The 27,058-nt window shown below is 40.8% G+C and overlaps 3 protein-coding genes across 3 annotated transcripts; all 3 read left to right on the forward strand.

Annotated features, from left to right (window-relative positions):
- The first annotated feature begins 6,194 nt into the window (after positions 1-6,194).
- On the forward strand, positions 6,195-8,258 carry LOC103624971 (interleukin-8). Its single transcript, XM_008644314.2, has 4 exons — positions 6,195-6,454; positions 6,630-6,765; positions 7,547-7,630; positions 8,228-8,258. Exons 1-4 carry the CDS (start codon positions 6,247-6,249, stop codon positions 8,256-8,258), a joined length of 459 nt encoding a protein of 152 aa, XP_008642536.2. The 5' UTR covers positions 6,195-6,246.
- Positions 8,259-11,128: 2,870 nt separating this feature from the next.
- Positions 11,129-14,152, forward strand: LOC103624972 (interleukin-8). Its single transcript, XM_008644315.2, has 4 exons — positions 11,129-11,327; positions 11,975-12,113; positions 13,067-13,150; positions 13,751-14,152. Exons 1-4 carry the CDS (start codon positions 11,264-11,266, stop codon positions 13,824-13,826), a joined length of 363 nt encoding a protein of 120 aa, XP_008642537.1. The 5' UTR covers positions 11,129-11,263; the 3' UTR covers positions 13,827-14,152.
- A 5,535-nt stretch (positions 14,153-19,687) lies between these two features.
- On the forward strand, positions 19,688-23,090 carry LOC103624973 (interleukin-8). The gene is made up of 4 exons (XM_008644316.2): positions 19,688-19,950; positions 20,734-20,869; positions 21,629-21,712; positions 22,275-23,090. The coding sequence occupies exons 1-4, from the start codon at positions 19,890-19,892 to the stop codon at positions 22,303-22,305; spliced, it is 312 nt and encodes a 103-aa protein (XP_008642538.1). The 5' UTR covers positions 19,688-19,889; the 3' UTR covers positions 22,306-23,090.
- Positions 23,091-27,058: the final 3,968 nt, after the last annotated feature.

The following is a 27,058-nucleotide window of genomic DNA, read 5'->3' on the forward strand; positions in this document are numbered from 1 at the left end:
GACACTTGACATTTTCCCTCAGCTCAAGTGTCAGAGGTTGCTGTTTAAGGATCTAGAAACTCTGTCTTGGTTTCACGTGATGTAAGTATGCATACAGTGTGCTCAATGATGAGCAGTCCCGTGTGAAGCCAGCTTCCCTTGCCATGGAGATGGGCCCTCATGGATAAAATGCAGCTGCAGTTCCCTTCCTCTCCAAGTTCTTCTGTCTTCACCTTTTGTTCTCTCAGGTGCAGGTAAGAAGTACACATGTGAGCCCTCTGTCTCCAGTTCAGACTGATCTTTCCTCCAGACAGCTAAAGCTTTGGAAATAAAAAAAGTCTTGATGATTTACACAAGGAATTTGAGGCCAATGCACCCTCTTTGTCTCCTCACAGTTGTTGTGCTTTGCACCACCTCACCGCCTCTGAGTTCAGGACCTTGTTCTCTTCGGATCTACATCCAATGCTGAAGGGTGACTCCACTGAGTTTAATTTATTCCCAATTTACACCAGTAAGAGGGTGATTAGAATTGCAATGCCCATGGAATGTAGCATAGGGCTGTTAATTCTGCTTTGCTTAAATTCTTGAAAATACTATAGCTTTGGAAAAGCTGTCATTATTTTATCCTGGTCCCCCAAGCAGGTGAACTTAGGACACGGGCTTCTAGTTTTGGGACAGCTGAGGGGATATAGGCTGGCAAAGGGGAGGCTGGGGAGTCAGGGAGGGAACATAAGCAAGTGCTACTCCCAAGTACCTTCTCCAGTCCTTTCGCTATTCTCAACTACTCTTTCTGCTCAGTCCTGGAAATCTTGGCTTTGTCATACTAAAGAAAATATTTTTCTGAGTAACTCTTTTGTTCATGTATAGTAATAGGTTTTCAGTTACATATGATGATTAATGAAAAAAGGTATCTATCTAATAGGAAAGACAATACATGGTGATACAAGCTGCAATACTGGAAAGTCCCTGAGTAATCTTACTGCAATTAGTTTTTTTCTAAAAAATGCAACTAATGCAATTAAACTGGTCTCTTTTGTTCTTTGAAAAAGTTGCTGCATGCTGAGTAGCCTGAACGCCCTGACAGTGCTTCAGGCAGCATCCTGTCCATTTCTTCTTTTTATTTATTTATTTTTTTTCCAATACTACTTCCCTTTCTGGAGATGATTTCATTTCCTATGCAGTTACTACATACATGGGGAAAACCCAGGAATACACACAGACAGATATTTTCCATCAGGCTCAATCAGTAAATGGCTTTTGTTGTATTGTGAACCTGCCAAAGGGCACAGAAAGGAAGGACTGCAATTCTGGATTCTTTCAAACTGCTGAAAAATGTGAACCAAGTTCTGAGTCAACCAGAAATGTTCAGCTGGAAGCTCAGGGACTGCTGAAGGAAAGTTCGTTATCGCCATTAGGGAATTTTAGATGTACAGCTGCAAGCGTGGAGTATTAAATGCACAGCACTAGGACCCAGAACAGCCAGCAGGATGAACACTGGGAAATCAAGCAGGCTAATAGAAAATTCAGGACAGAGAAAAAGAAGTACTAGCAATGGGTTTAGGTGTGTTATATAATTGTGTATTGGTGAAGCACCTGCTTGTGCAGCAGGGACGTCCACATGCTATGTGCTCTCGAGACAGAACTCCAAAGTGCTTCTCCTGCCTCTGGACCAGAGATCTCATCAGCAGGGCAGGTGGAAAAAACCATTCACCAGCAGGGGTGTTGCAAGAATGATGGGCTGCACGGAAAATACCGGAATATGGATCATCATCTCCTGTGCTGTGAGGAAGTAGTGCTGTGGTACAGCAGAGATCTGCCTCTCATCTTTGTTCTTAGAAGACTGTGCAATTTTATGACTAATTAATACTCCTTTCTTAAACCACTTGCACAGTGACCTTTGTAACACCTGCCCAGTGCAGGACTGATTCGGCAAAGACCCTCCACTCCATACCCAGCACTTCTAAAAATTAACAAATACAAAAATTTCCATTCTTGTTAATGAGGGTAAATATCAAACACAAGCAGTTTCAGTAAGAGGGGAGGAGGCAGCCACACAAATTTCGGTGAGCCTCTCCTGAGAAGGAGGGCTCAGCAAAACAAGTTAGGCTTGCAAAATTGTACACTAGTGAAACAAAAGAGAATTAATATTTTTGGACAGGACTGATCAGACACTGCAGAAGCTCTTCAGAAGACAGATACTAAAAGTATCTCATGGTTGCATTTCTAATTACAGCCCTTTATTCTATATTTTTCATGTAAAAGTCATTCAGTGTGAAAGTTGGCCAACCTAAAATCTTGGGGAGTTTGTTGATATCTAATTAAGGAATAGTCAGGGGGAAAGACTTGGAGTTATGGCATTTTCAACTATAATTAATTTCTCTGTTTGGCCCTCTCAGGTCAGCCAACTTGTCTCAGAAAGGTTCACAATAGAGACCATCTCATGGCCAAAACACACATGACACTAAAGACCCTGACCGACAGGAAAAAACAGAAAGAAGTTGAGGTATTTTCCTATTGCAGATCAAAAATATGAAGAGATTTTGCATATAGGATCACAGAAGTGTAAGAAATTAAAAGAAAGAATATGCTTAAAGGAAATCTAAAGTGAAACAGGGCTACCCTTTCGTGTCAAACTGAATGCTCTTTCAAAAAACCATGGCAGGCCACATGGACTGACTCAGCTGCTCAGCAATTTTCAAATCATCTTTTACATGCTTGAATGTAAAATTCCAGGCATGAGGCAGGATTACTAAAGATTGTGGTGAACAATCATTGAGGGAAATGAGGACAGGGCACTGCAGGGGAAAGAAATTCCTCACTGCTCATGTGAGCATGTGCCGGTTTGGTCAAATTTAGAAATACATCCTCTGAGAGAAGGCAAGTCACCACCCCTCCCCCACCAGGTTTGGGAAAAATAAATTTTCCTCGAAGGAAAGTGAAAGAGATAAAAGCTATTTATTGAACACACACACGGGAAAAGGATAATAATGCTAAATAATAAAACTCCTCGCCCTGCTGAGAGAAACCTGGGAAAATTTCAGAGTCCTTCCGTAGATGTGTCTCTCCCCCTCCTTGGAGCTGGGATGGGGTGGTGGGCCCACCTCCAGGGCCAAGGCCTTGGTGGAAAGTCCTCCCAATGTATTCTGATGTTAACACCATCCAGCAGAGAGAAAAGGAAAAAACCAAAATCCCAGGAAAACAAATTTCAACTCTCCGAAGGAAAAAGAGCTGAGAAAAAAACTGCCAAAAGCTGGCTGGAAAGAAAAGCAAGCCAGGTGCTTCTCTTCCCTCTCGCTCTCCTGCCGCAGCTGGGAAAAAAGTCTCTATCTCTGTGTGTCCCTGAACAAGCTGCAAATTGTTTTGAAAAAGTTTTTCTCAGTTTCTCCTTCCCCCTCTCAGGCTCAATTTAAAGGTGTAGAGAGGTACAAAATTAATTCCTGGGCATAGGGCAGTGATATGGGATACACATCATAAAGTCACCCCAAGACAGAGCATAAGGAAATGTAAATTTCCTGGGCCCTCCAGTCAGAGAAGGGTGGGCAGGAGCACAGAGAAAATTATCTGAGAAGCTACAATGTTTCCACTTGGATACCTCAGCCTCTCTCCTGCCCTTTGTTTTCTATAGCTTAACTGATGTGGAAACCTTGATTAGTGGAGTTACTGAATTTTATGCATACTGTAGCACCTCCAGATTGATCGGAACTAATCCAGCAAGTACCAGTTTGCCATGTGATTTGGACAGGGACTTTTGCACCACGCATCAGTGGACAGTATGCATTCCTGTGTGTCATATAGTGCTGATAAGCACATCAGTACTCAGAAATCTTATCACTTGGTAGCTGTTAAGGCACTCTCATGCCAAGAAAATTGAAGCTTCTCAATAACTGTATTTATGACCCTTATGACAAAAAAGTGTTTATACAGCTGAAGGCGATCAGGTGTAATTTTTGACACTCATATTTAAAGCTTAGCAATGGCTCTCTTCAGTCAGAGTGTGTGTATACTAGAATTCCAGCAGCTCTTAATTCGCCCACCTTGTGTCTCCAAAACAAGATCCTTTTAAATCAATTGGAACAGCAGCTGGTCTCTCTCCAAATCACACAGTTTACAATAAAACATGTGACCTTTCCATTCAGAGTTCATTTCTTCTGACTTCCCTCTGTAACCACAGGTGAGATTTTATCTTTGTCAACTCTTTTTTTGCAGGCCCTCTGAGCACTCCGCTCCCTACATCCTAAATTACAAGTCAAAGCATGGCCTCCAGAACACTACTCAGTTGTTCCCACTGCTCCATATCAAGATGTGTTATCATGTAATTATTATATTGTCTCTGATAAATGTAAAACACCTAAGCCCTTGTTTTATATTTGAGTAGAAACACACAGAGCCACGAACATCTGGTCTGTCTGGACCAAGAAAGCAGAAATGATGTTTCCTTAAAACCCAACAAGCAGAAGGTTTTGCACAAAGAAAACAAAGGATAAAAGCTTCACTGCATATACAGTACAGAAAGAATAACTTTTTCTTTGAGATACTGAAAATCATTAGTGAAATTAAGAGGAATAACAGTTTCTTGGATTTATTTGGAAAAAAAATCCACACTCCTTAAGCAATGCAATTCATCGTTCCATTTTCTCCTTGTACGCAGGCCAGAAGACATTTGCATTGATGCACTAGCTTGCATTTCTGTGAACAGCTTGCTGTGCATGGAAATAGTGTGTGAGGGGAAAATAAAAAGTCCAGAGTTAGGAATAAACAACCAGTCTGTGCTACTCTCAGACAACAGCACAGAACTTCGTAAAAAGAGATTGACCGGAGGCATGATAAAGGCCTACAGAATTACAAAGCCAGAGGAAATTGGGGATAAGGATCAATATCTACTTCTTGTTATCCTGTAAAAGAATCAGGAGGAAGCAAATGAAACCAGATTCAGACTGCTAGGGATAAGTCTCAAAGACACTTAATCTTTTCTTATGCAATCCTAGACACCTGCTGATGGCCATGGTTGAAGAGGGCAATCCTTAGACAGACCTCAGGTCTAACAAGCAAGGGCTGTAATTAAGGGTTTATCTGTTTATCTGTTAGCTCATCCAGCTATATTTGCTGCAAGCTGTAAAGTGACAGGAAAACCAGGTGCTTAATTCCATAGCTTCTGGAATAGCTACTGTTCAGATCATATACTCTAAGGCTATTTATGAACTACAGACACTGATAGATATGGTAACAGTAAGTGGAATTCAGCCTGGCATATGTAAATCCCTGAGACCTCCATGATCTGTCAGAGAAAAAGAACCTACATTCATTCATATTTGGCCCTATACTTTGCTCCTTTGACTTCCCCATTACCTGGCAGAGGAACAGTAATGGCAGTCCTTAATGTTTAACCCAATTAAGGCCAACTTTTATTATATTATAGTATTTGTCTTTACTGTTAAAAGAAATGGCTGAACACCTCTGACTTTGTCTGAATAATGTGTCTTCATGATTCCATCTTCAGTTTTCTTTATTTTCATCATAATCAGAAGAAATCTTCTCTTTACAGGGTCAAATTTAAATTCACGTAAATGCATCATTTTATTTCAGAAGCAGAATCCAACAGCAGCTTTTAGAATTTTCCTGCGCCCATATTCAAAACAGCAAATAACTAAGAAGTTTTGGCTTCAGAAGAAGCAGTCATCCTCAAAAGCCAAAATCCACCTTAGGTTAGGCAAAGCAACTCATCATATCATAATAACATATTCTGTATGTTCTCATATTCTGTATATACTACAGAGCCAGTCTGGATTCTGTTGCTTATCTCAGTGAAGCTAGATTTGAATTCATCAAAAGAATACTGTATTTGTGCTGAAGTTCTCTCAGCATCTAAAAAAGATTTTTTAAAAATGTACGTGAATATAAGGACAAGGAGAGCTAGTCTCTATATAATTTCTAGAGTTATTAGCTCCTACTTCTATCATGTCTTAAAAAGGAAATAAATAAAATTGAAGTCCAAAGACACAGAGATGGAAAATCACAGAGCAAATGCCTTTGACCTGTGATGGAAAGTCACAAGGAGGACAAAAGAACAGCTTAAAATTATCCCAAGAAATACAGAATTACAAACTCCCTACAGACTGCACAGAGCTCACTCTACTTCATAAAGTGCTTTCTATTAATGAGAAGCAACTTTGTGGTAATGAAGGGAAAGGGGCTTACCCACTGACCTGTGACTCAGTGCACGGCAGCATCTCTCAGGTTTGGAGTTTCCAGGGGTATGACCCACCCGTGATGCCGGAGTGCCCCAGGTGGCCCAGGCAGGATATAAATGTGGCCGGTCCCAGAGCACAGGCACTTGCCACCCCGAGATCTGCCAGAGCTCACCCCACCACAGAACCAGGCCCAGGCCACACGAGGAAGACACGCTCTTGCATCATGATGGGCAAGACTGTGGCTGCTGTCCTGATCCTGCTCCTGATCTCAGCACTTGGGACACAAGGTAAAGAAACCCTTCCTAATGCTCTCCTGATTAATGGCCAGAACAAATGCTGATGAGGAGACACTGTGCTGTCTTATCAGTGCAGCAAAGGGCTCTCCCAATGCTGTCAGCAAAAACCTCTGTGTTGTTCTTCCTGTGAAAATAGTGAAACACTCCACCTTTTTTTGTTTTCCAGGCGAGGCTGTGCCACGCTCGGCCATCGAACTCCGGTGCCAGTGCATAAACACCCATTCCAGGTTCATCCCTCCCAAGTTCATCCAAAACGTGAACCTCACCCCCAGCGGACCTCACTGCAAGAATGTCGAAGTCATGTAAGTGTTTTGCAAAAGCTTCCTGATTACTTAACAAGAGGGAAGCAGATTTTGCTCTTGGGATGGTGTAAGTTTTCGGTGAGCAGTATGAGCAGTGGACAGAAGCAGTTGCTCAGAAAGCAGAACAGCAGCACTCCCTGCTCCTACAGATGATGTGCTACGTGTTGTGAACTGCGTGTTGTTTTGCCAATCTCTACTTTTTAAACACATGCAATACTTTGACCTAAATTTGCAGTCATCAGGCAGCAAATAACTTTCTAAAACTCTGGATTCTACTGTCTTGTGAAAATGCATAGATCCACGCTGAGCAAGTGATCAAAACATAATTTTTAAGGGCAAAAGGTCAAAAAAATGATCATATTTCTACCCAAGTCAATGAAAAAAACTACCATCAGAATACAAATCATACATTCCAGTTGTATTCCAGAACTTTTACTGTAAGTAACCAAATTCCTATGGACTGGGCAGTACAATTTCTGAATCAAGATGGAAAGATTTAACTCTTCAGTGGAAGACCGACACAAATACAAAGCCAGTTGGGGGAAAAAAAGCAGGTTTGAAAAGAGGGAGAGCCCTGCAGATGGTTTAATGCATCAAACAAACAGATATGGCAAGATACAAAACCAGTTTAAAAAATCCCTTTAGGTTAGGCTACAGCCTCAGTTTATGCAGCTTAAAATGGCACGTCAGTGTATCCCTAGAATTATGTTATGAGAGAAAAGTGGCGTTGCCTTGGATTTCACTAAGTAGCTCTTTTCCCTTCCTTTCTTCCCTGTTGTAGAGCTACCCTGAGAGATGGCAGAGAAGTGTGCCTGGAGCCCACTGCTCCCTGGGTGAAGCTGATCATCAAAGCAATTCTGGACAAGTGAGTAATTTCTCCTCAAAAAGCACAGCTTATTGAAAAACCAGTATTTTAGTTGGACTACCAAACATGGGCGGTGTGAAGTGCTCCAAAATTTTGTCTCCTCGGGCAGTTATTACCTTTTGTGTTCACTAATTGTGACAAACACTGTGATTGCTTTGAGCCTTAATTATAGCATTAGGTATTGAAGCCTTACCGTGCCACACATCCCTGGGAAGGTTACCTTCATCACCCCTAAGGCAGAAGCATTTTGAGAACCTGCAGCACAACTGCTCTGGAAATCCAGGCGTTAACTGAGTGGTTTTCTCTTGCTTGCAGTGGTAGAAAGCAGCCATCAGTTTTTCAAACTAATGGCATATAGATAAGTGGGGGGAAAATCAGGCTTCAGTCATCAAGTGAAGCATCAAACTATGGAAGTTCACTGCTATTAAATCCTTTTCGGAATGCCATGACGTGCCAGTGTCCCTTGGGTTGTGTCACAGCTTTTCAGGTGTTTGGGCACAGAAGCACAAAGTGGTGGATTTCAGCTGGTGCCAGCAAGTCTTACCTGTTTTATGGTTGATTTTTAATAGCCTCCTTTTCCATCTTCTTTCTTTCTAGGGCCAACACCAAACCTGAGACAGTGTCCTAAAACAAAGAAGAAAAATGTCCTAACTCTTCCAGCGAGGCAAAAATAGGGAGGACACTCACCCAGCTTCTGACAGCTCACCTCCTCCTGCCTCTTACATTCACAATTTCACAGAATTTAGAATATGTATTCCCTACTTTGTGGTTACTTGACAACAATACTTTAAGTCTTTTAAACAGGTCTCATTGTGTAGGAAAGAAACCACTGACACCTCAACAAGAAGGCAAAAAAAATGGCTTGTGAAGAACTATTGAGATGATTCTGAAATAATTTTTTCTAAACACAGCTGGAACAGTGCAGTGCATGCCCAGCAGAGCTTTCACTAAATGACTCCCTCCCTTTTTGCTAACAGTTTAGGAAAAGACCAGCAACAACTTCTCCCCCACAAAGCATGGACAAGTAGCTTCAACTGTACCTGGGTCACTGCCACTCACAGTGGGCTACTGGCTGAAGAGGGAAGTTTCCAGAATTAACATGTCAAAATTCTGGTACATCAGGTTTTGCGTCATTGTTTTCAATATATTATTTCTTGTGAACTAGTGTTGTGAAGCTATAAACATGTATTTTAATGCCATCTTTTGGCTACAAAACACCCATTTTATTTATTTATAGAATTATTTTTATTTATTTATTTATTTATTTATTTATGTTGAAGATTGTTATACGAAAATTTTTATGTTTATGTACCTAATAAAAGCTTATTGAAATGTTTTCACTTCAGTATTGTTTGTTATTAATTTTCTTATTGGAAGAGAGAACTGAAAAAAAGAGAAAGCATTTTCTTTCAGTTTGTAACGCATAAAGGGTTTGCAGAAGGGCAAAGGTGGGTCTGAGTTGTGGGGTGGGGGAGCAAATTAAAACAGCAAATTGTTCCCTCTGTAAAGTGTAGATAATTAACAATCAGAGGAATTATGAAAGTTATCTACTTTCTTCCTCTTTTCTTGTCTGACTCAGTGTTTTCAGAAGTATGGACGATAAAATTCCCAGATAGTAATGAACAAATACTGGTTAGTCACAGAACTTGCTGTGGCCATAGCACTGTGGTACTCTGACAGCACAGCAGCTGAGAGCATGGCAATGAACAAGGGTTTTCATTAACTTAAATAAACAGGGAAATCTTATAAACATAAGGAAGTCACTGAGCATCCTCCCTAATTCCTGTCAGGAGGGAGGACTACATCAGGGAAAATCCTAAGAAACAAAGATGTAATTATATGGCCTCACATCTACCTGTAGCACAGGAATTCACAGAGGAATGTTGAAATTCAAGCACCGAACACTTGAGATATGGGATAGTTGAGCAAATATTTTGATATTTGTTTAGGTTTGGTCTTTTCCAACAAGGAGCCACTCCATATTCTGCACAATCAGCTCATGTTTGCTCATGGTGCAAGACATAAAGGGAGTTTTTGGCAGTGTTTGAGCAAGTTCTTGTGCAAGAGGACGACTATTCTGACCACACTTTGCTCCCTGTCCCCATATTTGCCCCTGCCCCACTGCACAGCATTGCACAGGCTTATAGGCCTCAGAACGGGAAGGAGTCAAAGTTTCTCAAGGAGACAGGTTTTGTTCAAACTTGTCTTAGAACTTTAGGACTTCCCGTTTCCTGAGGGATTTTTGTAAGCTGCCTCTTTTCAAAGATCTAATTTGGAGATAAGGATGTCGAAAGTATCAGCCAAGAACAGGGAGAGGCTGGGAAGAATCACTTGATCTGCACAGCTACAAAAGTAGGGGTGTATCCTAAAGGACTGGCGCTGGCTTTAGTGTAATACAGATACATGTAACCTTTGCTACCAGGAAAATTCCTGTCAAGTTATTGGGAGCTGAATCACAGCCAAGGAAGGGCTCTTCTCATCAGTTCTTCTGTCCAAAATGTCAGCAATGGCTGCACTTGCAGGACCTCGAGCAGGGCATGTGCACCTTCCTCCATCAGTGAGACGTGATTCCAAGGGTAGAAATGACAACATATCACATCTCTGTTCTGTGTGCTGTCATGGAATAGCTTCCTTAGCAGCACAACAAACACCCTCATGCCTCCAAAAATGTGTTTCAGTGCTCTTGGAGACTACTAAGAGGGGTACTGTGGCTCTTCTGACTCTGTGTCTACCTTCATCAGACTGGGCTGCTCTTCTTTGATGGTAGAAGTCACTTATGATGTGTTTATCTGCTGTCTTAAGCACCTGTGATTATCCTAAATGCATGGGGTTAGAAAGAAAAACAAGCAATTTCCTAAGTGCTTATTTTAATCAGCCCTTACTGCCAGATACTTTCTTCTTTCATATTCTGAACAGATTAAAGTTTCAGAAGAGCTTAAGTGACTTTGGTGACAATGCCTCAGTCATTTTAAGCTCATCATTTCCTGCTTAAAGACTAGAGAGAGTTTTCAGTACAGAATAAAGCATCTAAATCCCTTTAGCCAAACTGAAAATGACAAAATCCTTTCAGAGACCAAGAGAAACTAGTTGTGTCTTGCCTTCATAAAACACTGGCTAAATTACTTCATTGGATTGATATCAAAATATAGAGTGTAAGATTGGGATGAAAAGTTCCTGTAATTATGCTGTGTAACTGTTTTTGCACAAGGCACTTAAGCATGATGCAAAGAGCTGAACAGAAATTCTATGTTTGCAGAGGAGGGAAAAAGTCCCTTTATTTTGGCTCAGAGGGATGCCTGGTAATGTATTGATTTCCAAGTGCAAGCTCAGCATTGTTGGTTAAAGCCAATATCCCATGAAGAAGTGCAAACAGGAAGTGATGGATAACAATAACAACTTAAAGAAATAATTGAAAATATACAGCAGCAAAAGCTAGGGAGGTTTGAAGTGCCACTGAATGGACTGCACAGAGGTTTGGATTTCTTATGCAATACTCTCGTGTGTTAGGAAACCTGCAAGTGCAGAACCCACCTCTCAGCACTCAGGCTGCCGCGAGTGCACCTTTCAGGTATAAAATCTGGTGGGACACAGCACCAGAACAGGACCTCTGTCAAGAGGACAACGTGCACAGCAATGGATGGTAAATCTGTTGCTGTCGCTTTGATTCTCTACTTGGTCTCAATGGCAGGGTCAGAAGGTAAGAAAATTATTTCTTAAAACTCATGTAAGCAATTAATAAGTATACATATGCAAATGCAAATGGGCTTATGCTATGTCCATGATGACTTTTTGCAAGAGAAGTGCATCCTCAGTAAATTGTCATTCAGAATTAAAAAGGATAATTTGTACCTGATAGGATGCTGTGGATGTTTCCAGAAGTAAAATATGCTTTTGTCAGCAAATGAGTTTATTCCTATGCCACAATATATGCCTGTCTCTAGATTTTAAGAAGTGTTTGAATTAAAATGGGACCTTTTTTCCTAAATATGTCCATAGACATTTTCTTTTCCAAAAGACAATTTTGTCCTATTTGCAATTTTATTCTCGGCAGGCAGGTTGATGACAGAGCAAGAATTATCCCATTTGCAAGAAAGAATAAAGAAAATGAGCAGATAATAGTAGCAGAAGCTTAGCAATCCAAGTTCAAATTCAAATGCACCTGCACACCAACAGCTTTGAAAATGCAGCTGCTGTGTTGAGCAGATGCAGTTAATTTTATCTCAGCATCCAGCAAATCAGAGTGTCTGAGGAACAAGAATGAGGCTACAGGAGGGAATACGGTTTCCTTCAGGGGAGCAAATAGAGACTGCTCATGTACCTAGACAACTGAGTTTTGTTCCATAGGTAAGGCCCTGGAGAAGACAGATGGAAGACGCTCCCAATGCCAGTGCATAAGCACTCATTCCAAGTTCATCCCTCCCAAGACTATTCAGGATGTGAGATTAAGCCAAAGAGGACCTCACTGCAAAAATGTGGAAATCATGTGAGCACTTTTTCTAAATAACATCTTGCTTCTAACAGGAGGGCACTTCTCACCCTATTTACTTATGTACTTCGAGTGGAAGGATGTTTACCTTGCAAAGCCTCAAGGACATCAAGTATCAGGAATGAGGCCTTATATCCAAAGGAAGGAGCTAATTCCCAGCCAATGTTACAAGCAGCTTCCAGAGTATTTTAAATCTCTTTCTGCTGTTATCTTACTTATGACCAACATCAGAGTGGAGAATCAGATTCCCAGAACACAGGGCACAACTAATAACTTAGACAAGGAAGACTCAATCAAAGACAAAATCTTGATCCTCTTGACATGAATTAAAACAATTTCCTCTGACTTGGCCTGCATGTGGCAAAGTTTGAAAGGCTCCAAGTTATTTCCTGTGTCAGAATTGCACATGGAGCATTTCCCTTTGTGAGGAGTGGGGAATCTGGATTACACTCCATGTGGGCACAAAATAAAAGATACGGTAAGCTTCACTTAAAACCACCCCTGGAACTAGTCACAGGAACTGGACTAGCACAGTGAGTAAACAGAAGGGCTCTGTCAGGCTTTTATGCTTTCACTATGGTCTCTGAAGCAACTAAAGGTCATACAATCATAGCCTCTGTGGAGCACTGCATGGCATCCAGCTCCACCTCACTAGGAATTGGTAATTCAAACCATGTTTGGTTAAAAAAAATACTTTTCAAGATAATTAAGTTCCTGAAAGATCTGCTGAAATATGGCCAGATAGAGAACTGAAACCAAACAGAAAATTCATTAGGCTCATTATAAGATTACAGCATAAGCACCTGTACTGACGTCATTCATAAAAACCCCCAAACAAATAAGACAAGACCAAGCAGGTCCTTCATCTACTGGCTGAGAGAAATTTCCAGCCATTAGGAGAAGCGTGAGGTACACACCTGGCTTTCACTTCTCTGCTTCTTTCTTGGCAGAGCTACGCTGAAAGACGGCAGGGAAGTGTGCGTGGAACCCACTGCGCCCTGGGTCCGGCTCATTCTAAAAGCTCTGCTGGCCAGGTAAGCTGTTTCCTTTACTAGAACACCTGCACTTAAAAACTCATTTTAGAAGGCTACTTAAATTCTTGGCATGCAAATGTTCACCCTCTTCAGGCATTAGTAATTCTTTCCATCAGTTCTCTCTAAAGCGAGATTTCTACATGCCTGGAGAGTGAAATAGTTTCCTTTGATACCTTCCTGGTGTGTTAAACCACCCAAAAGGCTATGGCTATGATGCCCCTACACCTCTGCTGAGAGACAGCACATTCTGTGTGTCTGACACTTCCAAAAATCAAGGTCTCAAAAACTCACTTCCTCTTTCTGGGTATAATTCAGACATGCAGCTGGCATTTTCAAGAGCTTTCACTGCTGTAGACTGGGACAGTCAAATCCCTACTTTGCACACAGGCAGACGGAAGTCCTTTTTATTGGTGCAGTTCATGCAGGAGCAAAGACAAAAAAAAAATTTTTTTGTCTTTGCACAAATGTCAGTTGGTTGGTACAGTAAAAATAATTCATTAACAATTCGTGAGCACTTATTACTCTCCCTGTAGCTTGTATTAATAGTAACTGTTTCTTTAATGAATTTCTGAATTCACTTTATACTTAATCTAATTACAGGGCCAGGGACAATGTTGAGTCACCAGTCAAAGAAAAGTCCAGGAAAAATAAACCTTGGATTTCTGCAAGCATATGAAATGAGAGAAAACATTGCTGCTGAGAATGCCATCATTTCTGCTGAGAATGCCCCCTCTGCTACATTACTACAGCTGATTATTTTTCTTTCCCTGAGATGGTTGCTGATTCATTTTATTTCCTTTGCTGTCTCTCTCTCTAAACTTCTGTGTGAGATACATCACGGAGTTCAAGCTTAATCGAAGTGTTTTAGTGCTGTAAGGATGAGAATAAACAAGATGAAATTAGATACCCCTTAATGGCCTTACTTAAAGCAGAAACAGAATGGATACGATTAGCAAACACATGAATAAACACATTATAAGGAAGCATCTGTGTAGCTTTGAAGGAAGTTGTCTCTCACACACTTGTTGCAGTTGTTTGAAGGTGACAAGACGACAATGGATGTGGCAGGTGTCGTAGGTAGAGTCAAATCGTCTTTCTGAAATCCTTTCACAGCCCTCACTAAACATTGGAAATAGTGAGGCTAAGAAACATGCCTTGGAAATGGATAATTAACAGGTGAATACATAGAGATGAAGGGCAGAATGAAAAGATCAACTTTTACTGATAAAGGGATGTCACCTATGGATTCTTACACCACCTTGTGTAGTGTCCTGTCTGGTTTCGCAGTCCCACAAGGGGTTTGGGAACAATGTTTGCCATGAGTTGAAGAACTCTGATGACGCTAAATGATGATGTGAAAACAAGGCTCATCTATAAAGAGCTGCAGAAAGACCTTAGGAGATTCACTGATTAAGCAACAAACTACCAGGTGAAATTCCCTGTAGGAAGTAGCCTAAGTGATTGACATAGTCAAAAATTAACAAAGCTCCTATAAAAGTAAGTTATTCTAGGCTGACCATCAGTACATAGGAGAGATGCTAGGTGTACGATGCTAGATGTATGATCGGAATATCAGATCAGGGAATGAAGAGTGTTTATAAGTGACTTTAGCTAAATGGTATTTGGCTGGGTGTAAGGAAGATGCAGGCAAGCACAGGCTGATACCTAAACTGCCTCCTGTCTCATCAACAGTTCTAAGTCACTGCCAGCCTCGGGGTAAAGACTGGGAGCTCATGGCTTTCTTAAGGGAGCAGCTAAAAATAGAGATGCTACATCACCTGTGTAACTTCTATTTGTTGTGCTGCAGTTTCCATTCACAGATAGGAAGATGAAGGCAGAGAGACACATATATACATATATACTAAAAGAAGTTTAGAAGTAATATTTCTGAAGAAAAGACATTATTTATTTCAATATAACAGAAAATACTTGCTCAATTTTTTCTCTCATGTTAGGTCACAGATTAGTCTGAGTTGGAAGGGACCCAGAAGGATTATTGAGTCCAACTCGTAAGTGAAAGGCCAATATGGGGATTGAACCTGTGACCTTGGTGTTATTAGCACTGTGTTCTACCTGACACCCTAATAGATCACATTTTTCATTTTACAAAAGGATTTTACAGCTTACATTTTTGTTCTGTGTTGTTTCTCCTGGGTCCAAGGGAATGCTTATATGACTAAACATTAATGTTAATGTGTCGATTCCCGTAGATTTATTGTTGATTTCTTTCTACAGTTGAAAAGATGTTTTGTCTTAGTGATTTGCTTCCCACTTTATGGCTGGCCATATGAATCTAATTTCTGAGGTAGAAAGCACTGAAGTGCAGATTCTAGCAGCAATCATCAGACTAGACATACATGGTGAGAGTGGTGGAGAACTCAAAAATGCTGTAAGTGCCCTGTGGGGTTCAATCTTGTTTGGGTTCTGAGGTTTGACCCCCAGCAGTCCCCTCACCAAACCAGCTCTGGACTCAGATCTGAATCCATGAGCTGACTGAACACATCCACTGTTCCTTCCTGCTGCTGCACCACCAGGTTTTGGTGAGCAGTAAGATTTGACCTGTCCAGCAGCTTGAAATCCATTGGGTCATCAAGTTTACATATTACAGCTTTTATGCCAAACAGATCTCACTTATAAGAGTCAGAGATGAAGGTGTGACGTGTTATGGCCACTGACTGCTTCTAATTTAATCAAAAGTTCCTGGCACAAACTTCTTAAAAATTACTATGTGTTTCCTCCTGCCATTTCCAGGTCTTATTTGCATAGTGAGAAAATGCTTCCGGCTGAGCTGATGAGAGGCAAATGCAAGTAAGCAATAAATGAAGCCTTATAGGGCAGGTAAAGCCCAGGTGCTGGTGCCCAAAAATTCTCTAGGTGGACTTAGTATCTCTTCTGTTCCAACCAGGTAGACAAATTTTATTTGTAGTATGTATATTTGTTAATATCTTCTAGTATTTTATGTTAACACTACAAGTAATAGTAATGTATCCTTTTCTAATATTACTAGATACCTTGTATTAATATTTTCAATACATTTTCATATTGAGTTGGAGCAAATGAAACATTTCATTTAATCCACAACAAATTTTTAAGTGAAAGCTACAATACAGAATTGACTTTTTTTCAAACAGAACTGAAATATATATCAAAAATAAACATGCAGTAACATACTACTGTTTTTGTAAATACATTATAAAATACACAATAAAATACATTATGAATACATAATAAATACATTAAAAGGCAAATCAACTTGAAAGCTGTACTGCTACTTTGTGATTCCAGAGGTATCCAGGAAAGTCCAGCACTTGCCGTGATCTGACTAAGGCTACATAACCGTCTATATTTAAACACTGAAGTTTGAAAAACCCCACGAGCTGACCTAAGCCTTTCTCCTTCCCTTGCTGTCACTTCCTCCTACAGCAATTCTCAAACCTAGCAGATATTTTGCTTTTTACGCATATCTTCCCCAAGCTCTGCCTCATTGTACCACTTCCACAAGTGTTTGCTCAACACTGGGCACAGCTTCCGAGCAGCGGAAGCAATTATTTCCCAGCTTCTGTATTTGTCCCTTCAGCTCCCTGCAGCTCAAGTAGAACGGCAGGTGAATGCCAAGACCTTTCTGGGAAAAAGGAGGTGGTTTCAGAAGACAGAGTCAGATTTTCCCTGGGAACAAGACTAGCTGGAGCAGAGGACACACAGGAGGTAGAAGTTGACAAACAGGCTGAACCCTCATTACAGCAAAAGCTTTACTTCCTGGGCGTCTGAGTCTTGTGTGCACAAACTTCTCAAGGGAGAGGCTGGAATTTGTCTAAAACAAGACAGATGCTTAATTTGCTCAGAGTAATTTTATCAGCCCAGGAGCTGGACCATTCCTCTGGAACTGGAGCAACTCAAACCAGTAATGGACTGAAGCTCAGCTTCAGTACACCTGAATCCCCCTTACTGAGACCCTTGTGCAGGGGCATCCGTTGCTACATACAAAGACTAACGGATCCCAATCGAGATGCTAAAAGATGCCCTTTTGACTTTTGTGCTCATTAGACAAGGTGATGAGTCATGACAAATCACTAGTTTTCATCCTGCAACACGGAGAACACAAGCTATATCCTGCCTTAGAACACAGGCACGGGAGGTATTTGCTTCCTTTTCAGCAGTCTTTCAGTAATCAGACTGTTGTGCAAGTGTTTTGTTCACTGCCAGCGTGGTTTTAACAGGGTTTAGCATGGAAGGCTCTGCTCACAGCAGTATCAGCTCACTCAGCGACGCGATCCTTCAAAAGAAGCAGCAATTCCATTTGCACAAGTCATCTCTGGGATGGCTGGGAGGAAAACAAGCTGCCAGAATCCCATAATGGATTTGCGGTTCCCACGACAAAGCCTGGATGAGATCCTGGGCAAAGTGTCGAAGGGATGTAAGGAGAACTTGGACAAAACACGGCATTCCCAGAAACGCAGCTTAGGAGTGTCTGGCCTTTGGGCTTGATCTCATGCCTCGACCTTTTCACTCCTCAGTTGTCTCTCTTACTGCCCCTTCACACAGTCCCAATGAAACTGTAGCATCAGCAAAAAGGTGGAGGGAGAGGAGATGCTCCAGCTCTCAGAAAACATAGTGGATTTATATTCCATTACAAACATCCTGCTCTTTTAGACAGACACTCACCCTTAGTTCAGGGCCAGGGCTAATCATAGGTGGAGCAGACTCCTTGCTTCACTTCTGCCCTGGGGATTTCTGCAGATCTGTTACTGCCACACGCAGGAAATAGCTGAGCCTGCTGGTCAGGAGCACAAGCGCTCACTGATTTCACTTGGGGATTTGAAGGGGAATTCTCTTTTTTTTCCCTCAGATATTAATAACATTTCAGCACACACCAAAATTATATAATAAGGGTGCAAATAGTAACTAAGAAAAGTAGGATCTCTAATCAAATGTTGATTAACCTCAGTGCATAACATATGTGGAGATGCAGAGAGAAATCAAAAGAAAAACATCAGGAAAACCTCCTTCCAAATAAACTGGTTAAAAATCCAACATCTACAATCTGACGCCAGTGAAACCACACATTATTATAACACAACATATACATCATAATACAACATAAACAATAAAACATAATCTTAAGTTCCTGGCAAAACCCTTTCCTGTTTCATACCTTCAGAGAACTAAATGTATTTTTCATTGAAGTTCTCTAAGAGACACAGCTAAGGAGCAGCACCATCAAGAGTCAGAATCGGTATCTTTTGTCAACTCAGTACTCAGTAAGAGGTAGGACAGACAAAGCTGCTGGATCTTTTCCTGGGACAGCTCACATAGTGATGGGAAACAAATGAATTTTTATCACAAATACCTTTTATCAAGTTAATGACAAGTGGTACACAGGAAACTACAATAAACTATGGGCAAACTATTCAGTTCTTACTGTAAATAAATTACAATGCTTTACACATGTTAAAGATGATTGAGTTTTTATGAAGTCTCCAGATTCGGGGAGAAGTACCTCTATCAACCCACAGATCCCAAAACCACAAAGCTTTGAATTTGAAGATGATAAGCAGCAAAAGTCATCACGTCAAAAGGATGATGTTTTTACTACACTGAAACAGAAGGCTTTCTCCTAATCACACACATTCCAGCTGGCTTTAGAAATACAATTAATTAATTAAATGTAAAAGTGAATTAATTAATTTAAGCAGAAGTTCAGCATTTGAGCCCATCTTCCCTTGGAATTGTCTCTCTTGCAAGGTATCACGCCCAGCCACAGCAAATAAACGTTCAGCATTCATGCAACAAGTTTCTCTAACAGAAAAGTCTGTACAGTGCCATAACTCGCACTGTTGTGTCCCTTCGCTAAGACAGGGTTACTGTCACTGAAAAAGATTTCAGAAAAGACTTATTAAAAATGCCTGTAATCTGGTTCAACATGTCATGCTGTTTAGTTTACATATAAAGCTTCCTCTGTTTATCATTCATTAACACGTGTAACATGAAAAGTACAGGCATGATTTTCAGATCCATTTAGAATTCAGTATCTGCTTCCTACAGAAAGCTCTGAATACTGCAGTCTCAATCCCTTACTAAACACAAAGAATTAGTGATGACTTTACTTTGTATCATGCCCCTTGAATAGAGGAAAAAAAAAAAACTAAAATGAAAACCCTTTACATCAAAATAGTGCTGAGGTAAAATCCTGACGCAGTAAAAAGCTTTTCAATAATTTCAGCACTGCCTGAATTCTACTCTGGTCGCTTATATCAGGTAGGCAAAAGTCACCGTAAGTGGGAATAAGAAATTCAGTATCTCAAGTGTAGACCTGGCATGTCTGCAAAGAACAGTTAAACCCTGAAGAAAATAATAAAAAGTGATAACATAAATGTAACTGAAACCATCCTAAAGTTGTATTATTAAATAAGGATATGCTTTAGAAAAAGCACAAAATTTACAAGTCTACCAAAATAATTGGAATGTGTGACTATCACAGACATATTTTAATAAGTTAATACATTGTATCATTATCCTCAGTCATCTAGGAAGAAGTTTCACAACAGTCATGTGACTCATTTTTACTGCATCTGGGAAATTCCTCTAACGCAATCTCCGTGCCAGCAAAGTAGAGAGACTGGGCACAAAAGAGTATATAAGCAGGAATCAACAATCCTCACACAGCAGGGATCAACAATCCTCTGGGACTGAAGCTCACAGAACTAGACCTAACAACCCAGAGAAAAACTCCTGTCCAACCATGAACGGCAAACTCGTGGCTGTCCTGGCTCTTTTCCTGATCTCAGCAGCTCTGTCTGAAGGTAAGTAAAGCTTCCCAAAATCCTCTTGGCTGTAGTTTTGCCCGGTCATCAACTGAGATGCTTGTCCATGCAGAGTAGCTTTCTATGTGTCTCACTTAGTTAGTCTCTTTTGACAGATTTTCAGCACCACTCTTCAGTCAGAAATCTACCATGTAGACCTTGAACTGAAGAGTTACTGACATCTTGTGGGAAATGTTTGAAATATGCAGCTTGGATTTGCTTTGTTCGTGTTTCATTTGAAGTGTATGTGGCTATAGACAGATACTTCTGTGGCCAGAGACTGATTTTTGTTCTCAGGTGTTCTAATGTTTCTCTCCCTTCCCACACAAAGAACAGTTTATCATCTCATATTTTTGCTTCGTGACCATGCTGCCTCAAGCAAGTAATGCTCGTTGGAAAGGGAGAGCAAACAATATGAGCACAGAAACATGGACAAACCTCCAATTAAGAACAAATCTAGGGCTCTGTGTTCTGCAGAATGGCCAAGTTTTTTGATCCAGATACTAAAACAATGCAATTAACCATACAGTGCAGTCACTACAAGTAACCATAAAATATGTGGGTTCATTTTTAAAAGATTTGTTGATTTAGTTTCCAACGTACTTGGGCATCAGCTCCCCTGAAACCTAAGTAACCCTCCCTATAATGTGAGGATTTAGGCAGCTTGGACGAATGCAATGTTTTAACTGAGGATGTTGTTGCAATAGAGCAGCTGTGCTTTATGTCCAGTATATTGACCATAAGACCACTTGTCAAACACCGATCTGCCTTTTCTGCTCACAGGTAGGACCCTGGCAAGGATGGGAACTGAGCTCCGGTGCCAGTGCATAGCCACTCATTCCAAGTTCATTCCCCCGAAATCCATTCAAGATGTGAAGCTGACACAGAGCGGCCCCCACTGCAAGAATGTTGAAGTCATGTAAGTAGCTCTGCAAGAGGCTACTTCCTCTTCCACTGCTCTGCTGCCACTGCTGCGGGGCTTTTAGGCTCCACAAGTACCGCAGTCAGCATGCTGACCTCACACAGCTAGACTTGGTTCTTATTTTGCCAGGAATGGTTTTAAGTGAAACACCATGTTTTTCACCATCTTAATGACCTTACATATTTTCGAACCGATCGTTGTTTATCTGTCATGGGACATATTAAATATTTCTAGTAGTAGAATGTGAATTTCATGGACTTGTCAGTTCTTAATACACAAGGTAATGGTGTAGGTTCAATACTGCATTTATTAGGCAGGCAGTCTCAAGGAGAAAAATTAAGTTCCAGCAAGCAGATTTAGGGAAAGGATGAACCAACCTAAGCTGGTCTGAATAGCACAAGAGCACTAAAATGTTAAAATCCTTATTCTGCTCAAACACCTTTTCACCAGTGAAGGTTTCAATCATTGTGTAAGAAAGCTTTACTAATGTAAACAAATCCAAACCAAGTATTCATATGTGCTGGGAAAGATTTTTGGGAATGTGTGACTGCTTTGAGAACAGACACAGAGACTCACACGATTGTGGATGGTTCTGGTCTCCTCAGCTGTGTAACACATACAGCAAAACAGCCAAATCTAACCTAGATAGTTGGGATGAATTTATACTGTCTGGTCTAAAAATGCAAGGTTACATTCTGTGAGTAAAACAAATCCATGTAGTAGTTTCCTGACTTTTCTTTATTCCCTGTTTTGCAGAGCAACTCTGAAGGATGGCAGAGAGGTGTGCTTGGAGCCCACCGCTGCCTGGGTACAGCTGATTGTAAAGGCAATCTTGGCCAGGTAAGTCCCATTCACACTCTATCTGGGCAGCTGAATGGCAAACCTCCCAGAAAAAGCCAGTTCGTAGGATTCCATAGTGATAGCTCCCATTCTTTCTTAATCAGATTCAAAGAACAGGGAAGCTTCCTGCTCAGTTTTAGAATCAGTTTTTCTGACTGTGCTGAAGGGTCCTCACTCAAGCTGATATGTCAGTACTAAACCTCTGAGTACCAGCAACTCCGTCTGCAGGGAGAGAAACAGAGCAGTGTTTGTCTCCCTTTGAAAAATAAGCCTTTAAAAAAGTAGTCTTCCCCTTACTTAGTTGCTATTTTTGAGTTAATGAGGATCTTGCTGTGAGTAACTGCAGAAGCTCATGCTCCAGAGGTTTCCCAGCTGGACACCAGACAAGCACACACTGGGATTTCAGTAGTTGCTTTCAAAACATCTTTATTCTCCCTGTGCTTCAAGATAGCACAAAGAATTGGAAAGAGACCCCTCATCCTAAGCTGTTTGTGCAATGCTAAGCAGTGATAACTGTCTTGAATCATCCTTTAAATTATCCTCTTCCCTCACTTCTTAACAGGGCTCAACAAAATTCTGACTCTCCTCTCTAAGAAACACCAGGACAGAAAAAAATCTGGGAGCTGCTTCTGCTCCTCTGTCAAGGGAAATATTGGGAAAAGCATCATTCAAGCAGTGGACCATCTTCCACATCCTGCATCAGCATTATGATGTTATTTATGGATGGTTTTATTTATTTATCTATTTATTTAATTGTGTGTATTTAAGGAAGTCTTTCGCAATGGTCAGTGTTGTCCATGGGACACGCTGGCCATGACACTGAAGGAAAAGTGGCTTTCTGGAGGAGATTGAGAACCCTTGGCAGCCACTTTAGCCAAACACATGCAGTGAGGTGCAATGCACCTGCAGGACAGTTTATTTACACTAAGCCTGATAATTTTGCTACTTCACCAGCAAACTGATGAATCCTCCTGCTCCCCTGGAGTGCACCAGTATGTTGTGTCAACAACAGCTTCCTGAACCCTGTCAGCCTGTGGCCAGACTATGAGCTGTAATGTCTAACTTGAAAAACCTAACCTACAGAATGTGTAAGACTGTATTTGGTATTTATGTATTGTGATTTCCATGGTATTTATAAATGTATTTATTTGTTGAGTAGTTTCTATGTAAGAGAGAAAACAACTATAATTTATTTAATTTCTACTAAAAAAAACTCAGTCCTTCTATTCATTTCTGAAGAAATATTCACAATCTCATTATTCTGTGCTTGATTGTATATCTAATTAGCTACTCCATCAGCTAATGGAAAAAACTGCGTTTTACATACACAGAGTTCGATTGTGAGAGTGTAGCTGTTCCTATCAATTTATTATTAAAAGTTTTATATAAAAAATCCATTTGTTATCTGTTTGATCTTTTAACTTTTCATTTGCTTTATTTGGAAACTCTGGTTGATTTTCGCCAGCCTGATTTCTGGAACTGAAATGAAAATTTTTAAGCCCATGCTGCCATAACTCCCCCTGTTACGGTAACCTGGCACTCCTGACTACAGTAACAGACTCTTAGGGTGGAGTAAATGGCTCACTCTCCTCTCATCAGGCTGTTCCAAACCCATGGGGAATGGTGGGCTGTAGGACAAGGCTCCTTCTGTAACTACCTCGCAGATAAAAGTTTTGCCCCCATGCTTAAACACTGCTAGTGTCCACACCAGCCCCACCGTTGTAAATCTTTACTAGAAAAAAGCCAGCATTTAATCATCAAAATGGGAATTTGTGACCTTTACTTTGGGTACCCAAATAGCAAGCACTTGTCGTGGTGTAACAACTGCTTCCTGTTCTGATGCCTGAAATGCAGTGTGCTGAACACATGATGCCTGCCGCTCGCAAAAATCTTCCAAAAGGAAACAGGGAATAAGAGAGAAAGGGCATAAGTTTAAAGCCTATTGCTTTTAACTAGAGTATAACTGTTTATCTGAGGGATGCACACTTTTATCTACAATCTAGATAGTAATAGAACAGCTGAAGAATTTTTGCTGGGTAACTCCGTGATCATAAAATAAGACAGCTGTCTCTGGCTTGCTTCTCCTTGAAGACCCTCGTCAGTAAGATTGATGGTGCCTCTCCTTCACCATTGTTATTTTGGCATCAGTTTGAGGAGTTCTGCCACTTCAACTCTAAACAGTGTGCCCTGTGGCCTTCCAGCTATCTGGCCATGCAGAAGCCATGGGGGAAAACTGCACCCTTTGGAAGCATGCAGACTGTGCAGTCAGTGTCTGTGTGTGTCTGTACACGTGCACATCTGTGTAGCACAGCAGGCAGCTGGCCAGGGGGTGATTAAGGGTCAGGACATCTGCACCACAGTGAAAGGATGGACCCTGGGATTTCACTGCAGCTAACTACGTGCTCTTGTCCATCTCCTCCTTTTTCCCGATCTCATGAAAGTTTCTGCTCCCCTTGACCACTTCATTTAGCATCTAAACTGTCCTTCTACAAGACTGTCGGAAGACCACTCCCCTTTACAGCTGCCATGTGCGTTCATCACCTTCCTTTCATTTCACTACCCTCCACATAATGAAATGCAACAGAGGTGTTTACATGTCCTTTCTGTCCTCCACTATTCTCTTGGCCCCTTACTTCACCTTCCTTTCAAACCACTTTTATTTCCTTCTTTCACCAGCAGGTTCCTTTGCGGGGCAGGAGAAGTGGCAACTACCAACTGACCAAGCAATGACCTCCTGTCATTCCTTATTTTCAAACTCCACTTCTCTTGCCTGGTTGCTGGAGTTCTGCTCTTGTATGGAGAACTGCACTTTGTCTCCTCGAGTTTCCAGGGTTACTGTCCTTGTAATAATGAAAGTATATTTTTCTCTAATGTATAAACACTGCTAACTATAGAGGAAGTCATTGAAAGAAATACTGGAAAGTCCCTGAAAAAGTACTTCTAACTCTCCCTTAGAAGAACAGAGAATGCAAACATGAGTTTCTCGGCCTCAACTTCTCTGTCTGTGCTGAATATTGGTTAACATGCACATAATATTGGCTAATATAAACATCCTGTTTTTGTGTTAGGTGAAAAATGCATGATCCATGCTTTACTTGCTTTTGTTTATGGACTGCTTCCTATTCTAAAATGATTGCATTTGTTATGTTCCTATCACATAACCTGGGAAAATCCCATTTTCCCCAGGAAAATTACACATAGGACTGACTTTATATTGCAGATTTTTTTCAAGCATTTATTCTCGTTAATAACAAGGTATCATGAGCAACTCTACAGGAAAGGGATCCTTTGAAAATTATGCAAACTTCCATGGAAACTTTGGGGTCAGCGAATAGGCATTTTGATTCTGTGTGCGCAAGTGAAACAAGAATTTTGCCACCTATAAAAGTAAGCCTGAGATCTCTGTTGTTGAAAACTGTCATGAAAATTGACTTTTGTATTACCTGCAGTTAAATTGCTTCTAATAACAACCGCTGGTGTCAGTCAGTGCAAAGACTACCTCACAATTCCTGTGGAATTCTGGAGAGGGAGATTCTGTGGAACGATCTGGAAGGTTACAGGTATAACCAGGCTCACTGATACTGTTTCCTCTGCCCTTTCATGAAACAGTGTGACATCTCTGCAACCTTCTGCAGACATGTTTCAACACAGCTATGCTGAATAACTTTGCATCATTAACAAATATAGTTTATTTTAACAAGCATCAACCTCTGACAGGTCCAATTACCTTATTCCATCAAAGTTCAAATTCACGAGGAGCGGGATCAGCATGTTTTTGAAAGAAACGGCTTGCACTAGGTTTCTCAGATCCCATCTCCACAGACTCAGCCAAGCACTCTAGCAGAAATGTGAAGTAAGACTGCACCACCAAAAGCGCACATTGGCAACTCCAGTATCAGTCTGTCAGTTTCTCCTATTTCTTACTAGAAGACAGGTAAACTGGGGAAAATCTAATCTTTTTATCTTTTGCAGAAAACTTTTTCATATGTAGACACCTTATAAAAATCTGTGGAAATAAGTGGTCATTAGGCAAGTGTTTGTTTCGAGAGCACATTTGGACCCAGTTAATCAGCTTCCCTCCAGATGAGCCTTTAGTTCTTGAGAAGGAGAGTTAAGCAACTTTTCTGTCTCAGCTAAATAAAAACCACCAGAATTCAAAAAAAAATTTTTACGCACTGAAGTAACATTCACACTGCACTCTGAAGATTCATGATTTATAGCTTTTTCCTTGAAATATTTTTCCAGAAAGAATAAAGCTTCATAGCCCATAAGAGAAGCAAATGAACAGAAAAAAAATCACCCTCGTAGCCTGATTCTTTTATTAAAGACATATATTACATATTTGCACAGAAATTAGGACACTTCAAAAATACTGGCGAAACTTCTTTTCCTCTTCTGTTTTCAAGGCCACACTTTTGACAAGTTGGCAAGCAGGCAGCAGAATCAGAATTCAACTCTTGTGCTAAAGCCAAAATGTCAATAAAATTGCAAAAGCTTGAAATACCATTTCTGTGTGAACTGTGTCTAAAGCATCAGCGGCAAATTTCATGAACAGTGAGACAGGACATGTAAATGAGAGTATGGATTCCATGGGCTTTTTTTACTTGATGCAGAACTTCTTGAAGGAATAAGAATGTGTGAGAATGAGCCACTGTGTGGGGGCAAAGCACAGGCACAGATGAAACAATTACAGTGCAGTTAAAAGGCAAGGTTGCTAACTGAGAGCCGGTAGCTATTCACAGCCACTCAGGAGAGCACAGCCACCTGCTATAGCAGCAGATAATTAATCATCTGCAACAGAGAAGTGACTTCTGTTTTCCCCTTTGGCCAGGCTTTTGCAAAAGTAAAAAGTAAAGGAGAAGTAAGATATACTAAGCCCAAAAAAAGGACCAAAGGGCAGAACTTGAAACACCACCTGCCATCCATCGCTTTTGACAAAAAGTAGGAGCTTGTCCATGCAGGTGTCAGACCTTTGTGTGAAAGGCACTTAGTAACGCAATACAAACAGTGAAGAGCAAGTGACTTGTCAAAAAACCTGGCTCTTTGAAAGCTTTGTGTTTGACTTACCAATAACCAATAAAGGAGTGCATAGCCACCCAGCTGGTTCTTTGCTGAGCCAGACATTGCCAGCAGCAGACCAGTATTGGAGCCAATAAAAGTACGTTTGCTGACTTACTGCATCCCTGTAGTCAAAACTCTATCAGTTCCTCATTTTCTGCTTTCTTCTCTGTTCGGTACTTCACCTCTGACAGCAAAGCCCATCATTCTGTGAAAGAGAAGCAATTTACGTAAGCACTGCTCACCATGAACACAATTTCAATAAAAAGAGCCAAGGAAAACAGCCTT

This window comes from Corvus brachyrhynchos, unplaced genomic scaffold, assembly GCF_000691975.1.
Source record: "Corvus brachyrhynchos isolate BGI_N302 unplaced genomic scaffold, ASM69197v1 scaffold352, whole genome shotgun sequence".
NCBI classification, from domain to species: Eukaryota; Metazoa; Chordata; class Aves; order Passeriformes; family Corvidae; genus Corvus; species Corvus brachyrhynchos.

Excerpts from the sequence above, each read along its gene's own strand:
- LOC103624972 (XM_008644315.2), top strand. The coding sequence starts at position 11,264 with ATGGATGGTAAATCTGTTGCTGTCGCTTTGATTCTCTACTTGGTCTCA. Across the intron at positions 12,114-13,066 it reads TGCAAAAATGTGGAAATCAT|AGCTACGCTGAAAGACGGCA; the intron begins GTGAGCACTTTT and ends CTTTCTTGGCAG. Across the intron at positions 13,151-13,750 it reads CTAAAAGCTCTGCTGGCCAG|GGCCAGGGACAATGTTGAGT; the intron begins GTAAGCTGTTTC and ends ATCTAATTACAG.
- LOC103624973 (XM_008644316.2), top strand. The coding sequence starts at position 19,890 with ATGAACGGCAAACTCGTGGCTGTCCTGGCTCTTTTCCTGATCTCAGCA. Across the intron at positions 20,870-21,628 it reads TGCAAGAATGTTGAAGTCAT|AGCAACTCTGAAGGATGGCA; the intron begins GTAAGTAGCTCT and ends CCTGTTTTGCAG. Across the intron at positions 21,713-22,274 it reads GTAAAGGCAATCTTGGCCAG|GGCTCAACAAAATTCTGACT; the intron begins GTAAGTCCCATT and ends ACTTCTTAACAG.
- LOC103624971 (XM_008644314.2), top strand. The coding sequence starts at position 6,247 with ATGCCGGAGTGCCCCAGGTGGCCCAGGCAGGATATAAATGTGGCCGGT. Across the intron at positions 6,766-7,546 it reads TGCAAGAATGTCGAAGTCAT|AGCTACCCTGAGAGATGGCA; the intron begins GTAAGTGTTTTG and ends TCCCTGTTGTAG. Across the intron at positions 7,631-8,227 it reads ATCAAAGCAATTCTGGACAA|GGCCAACACCAAACCTGAGA; the intron begins GTGAGTAATTTC and ends CTTTCTTTCTAG.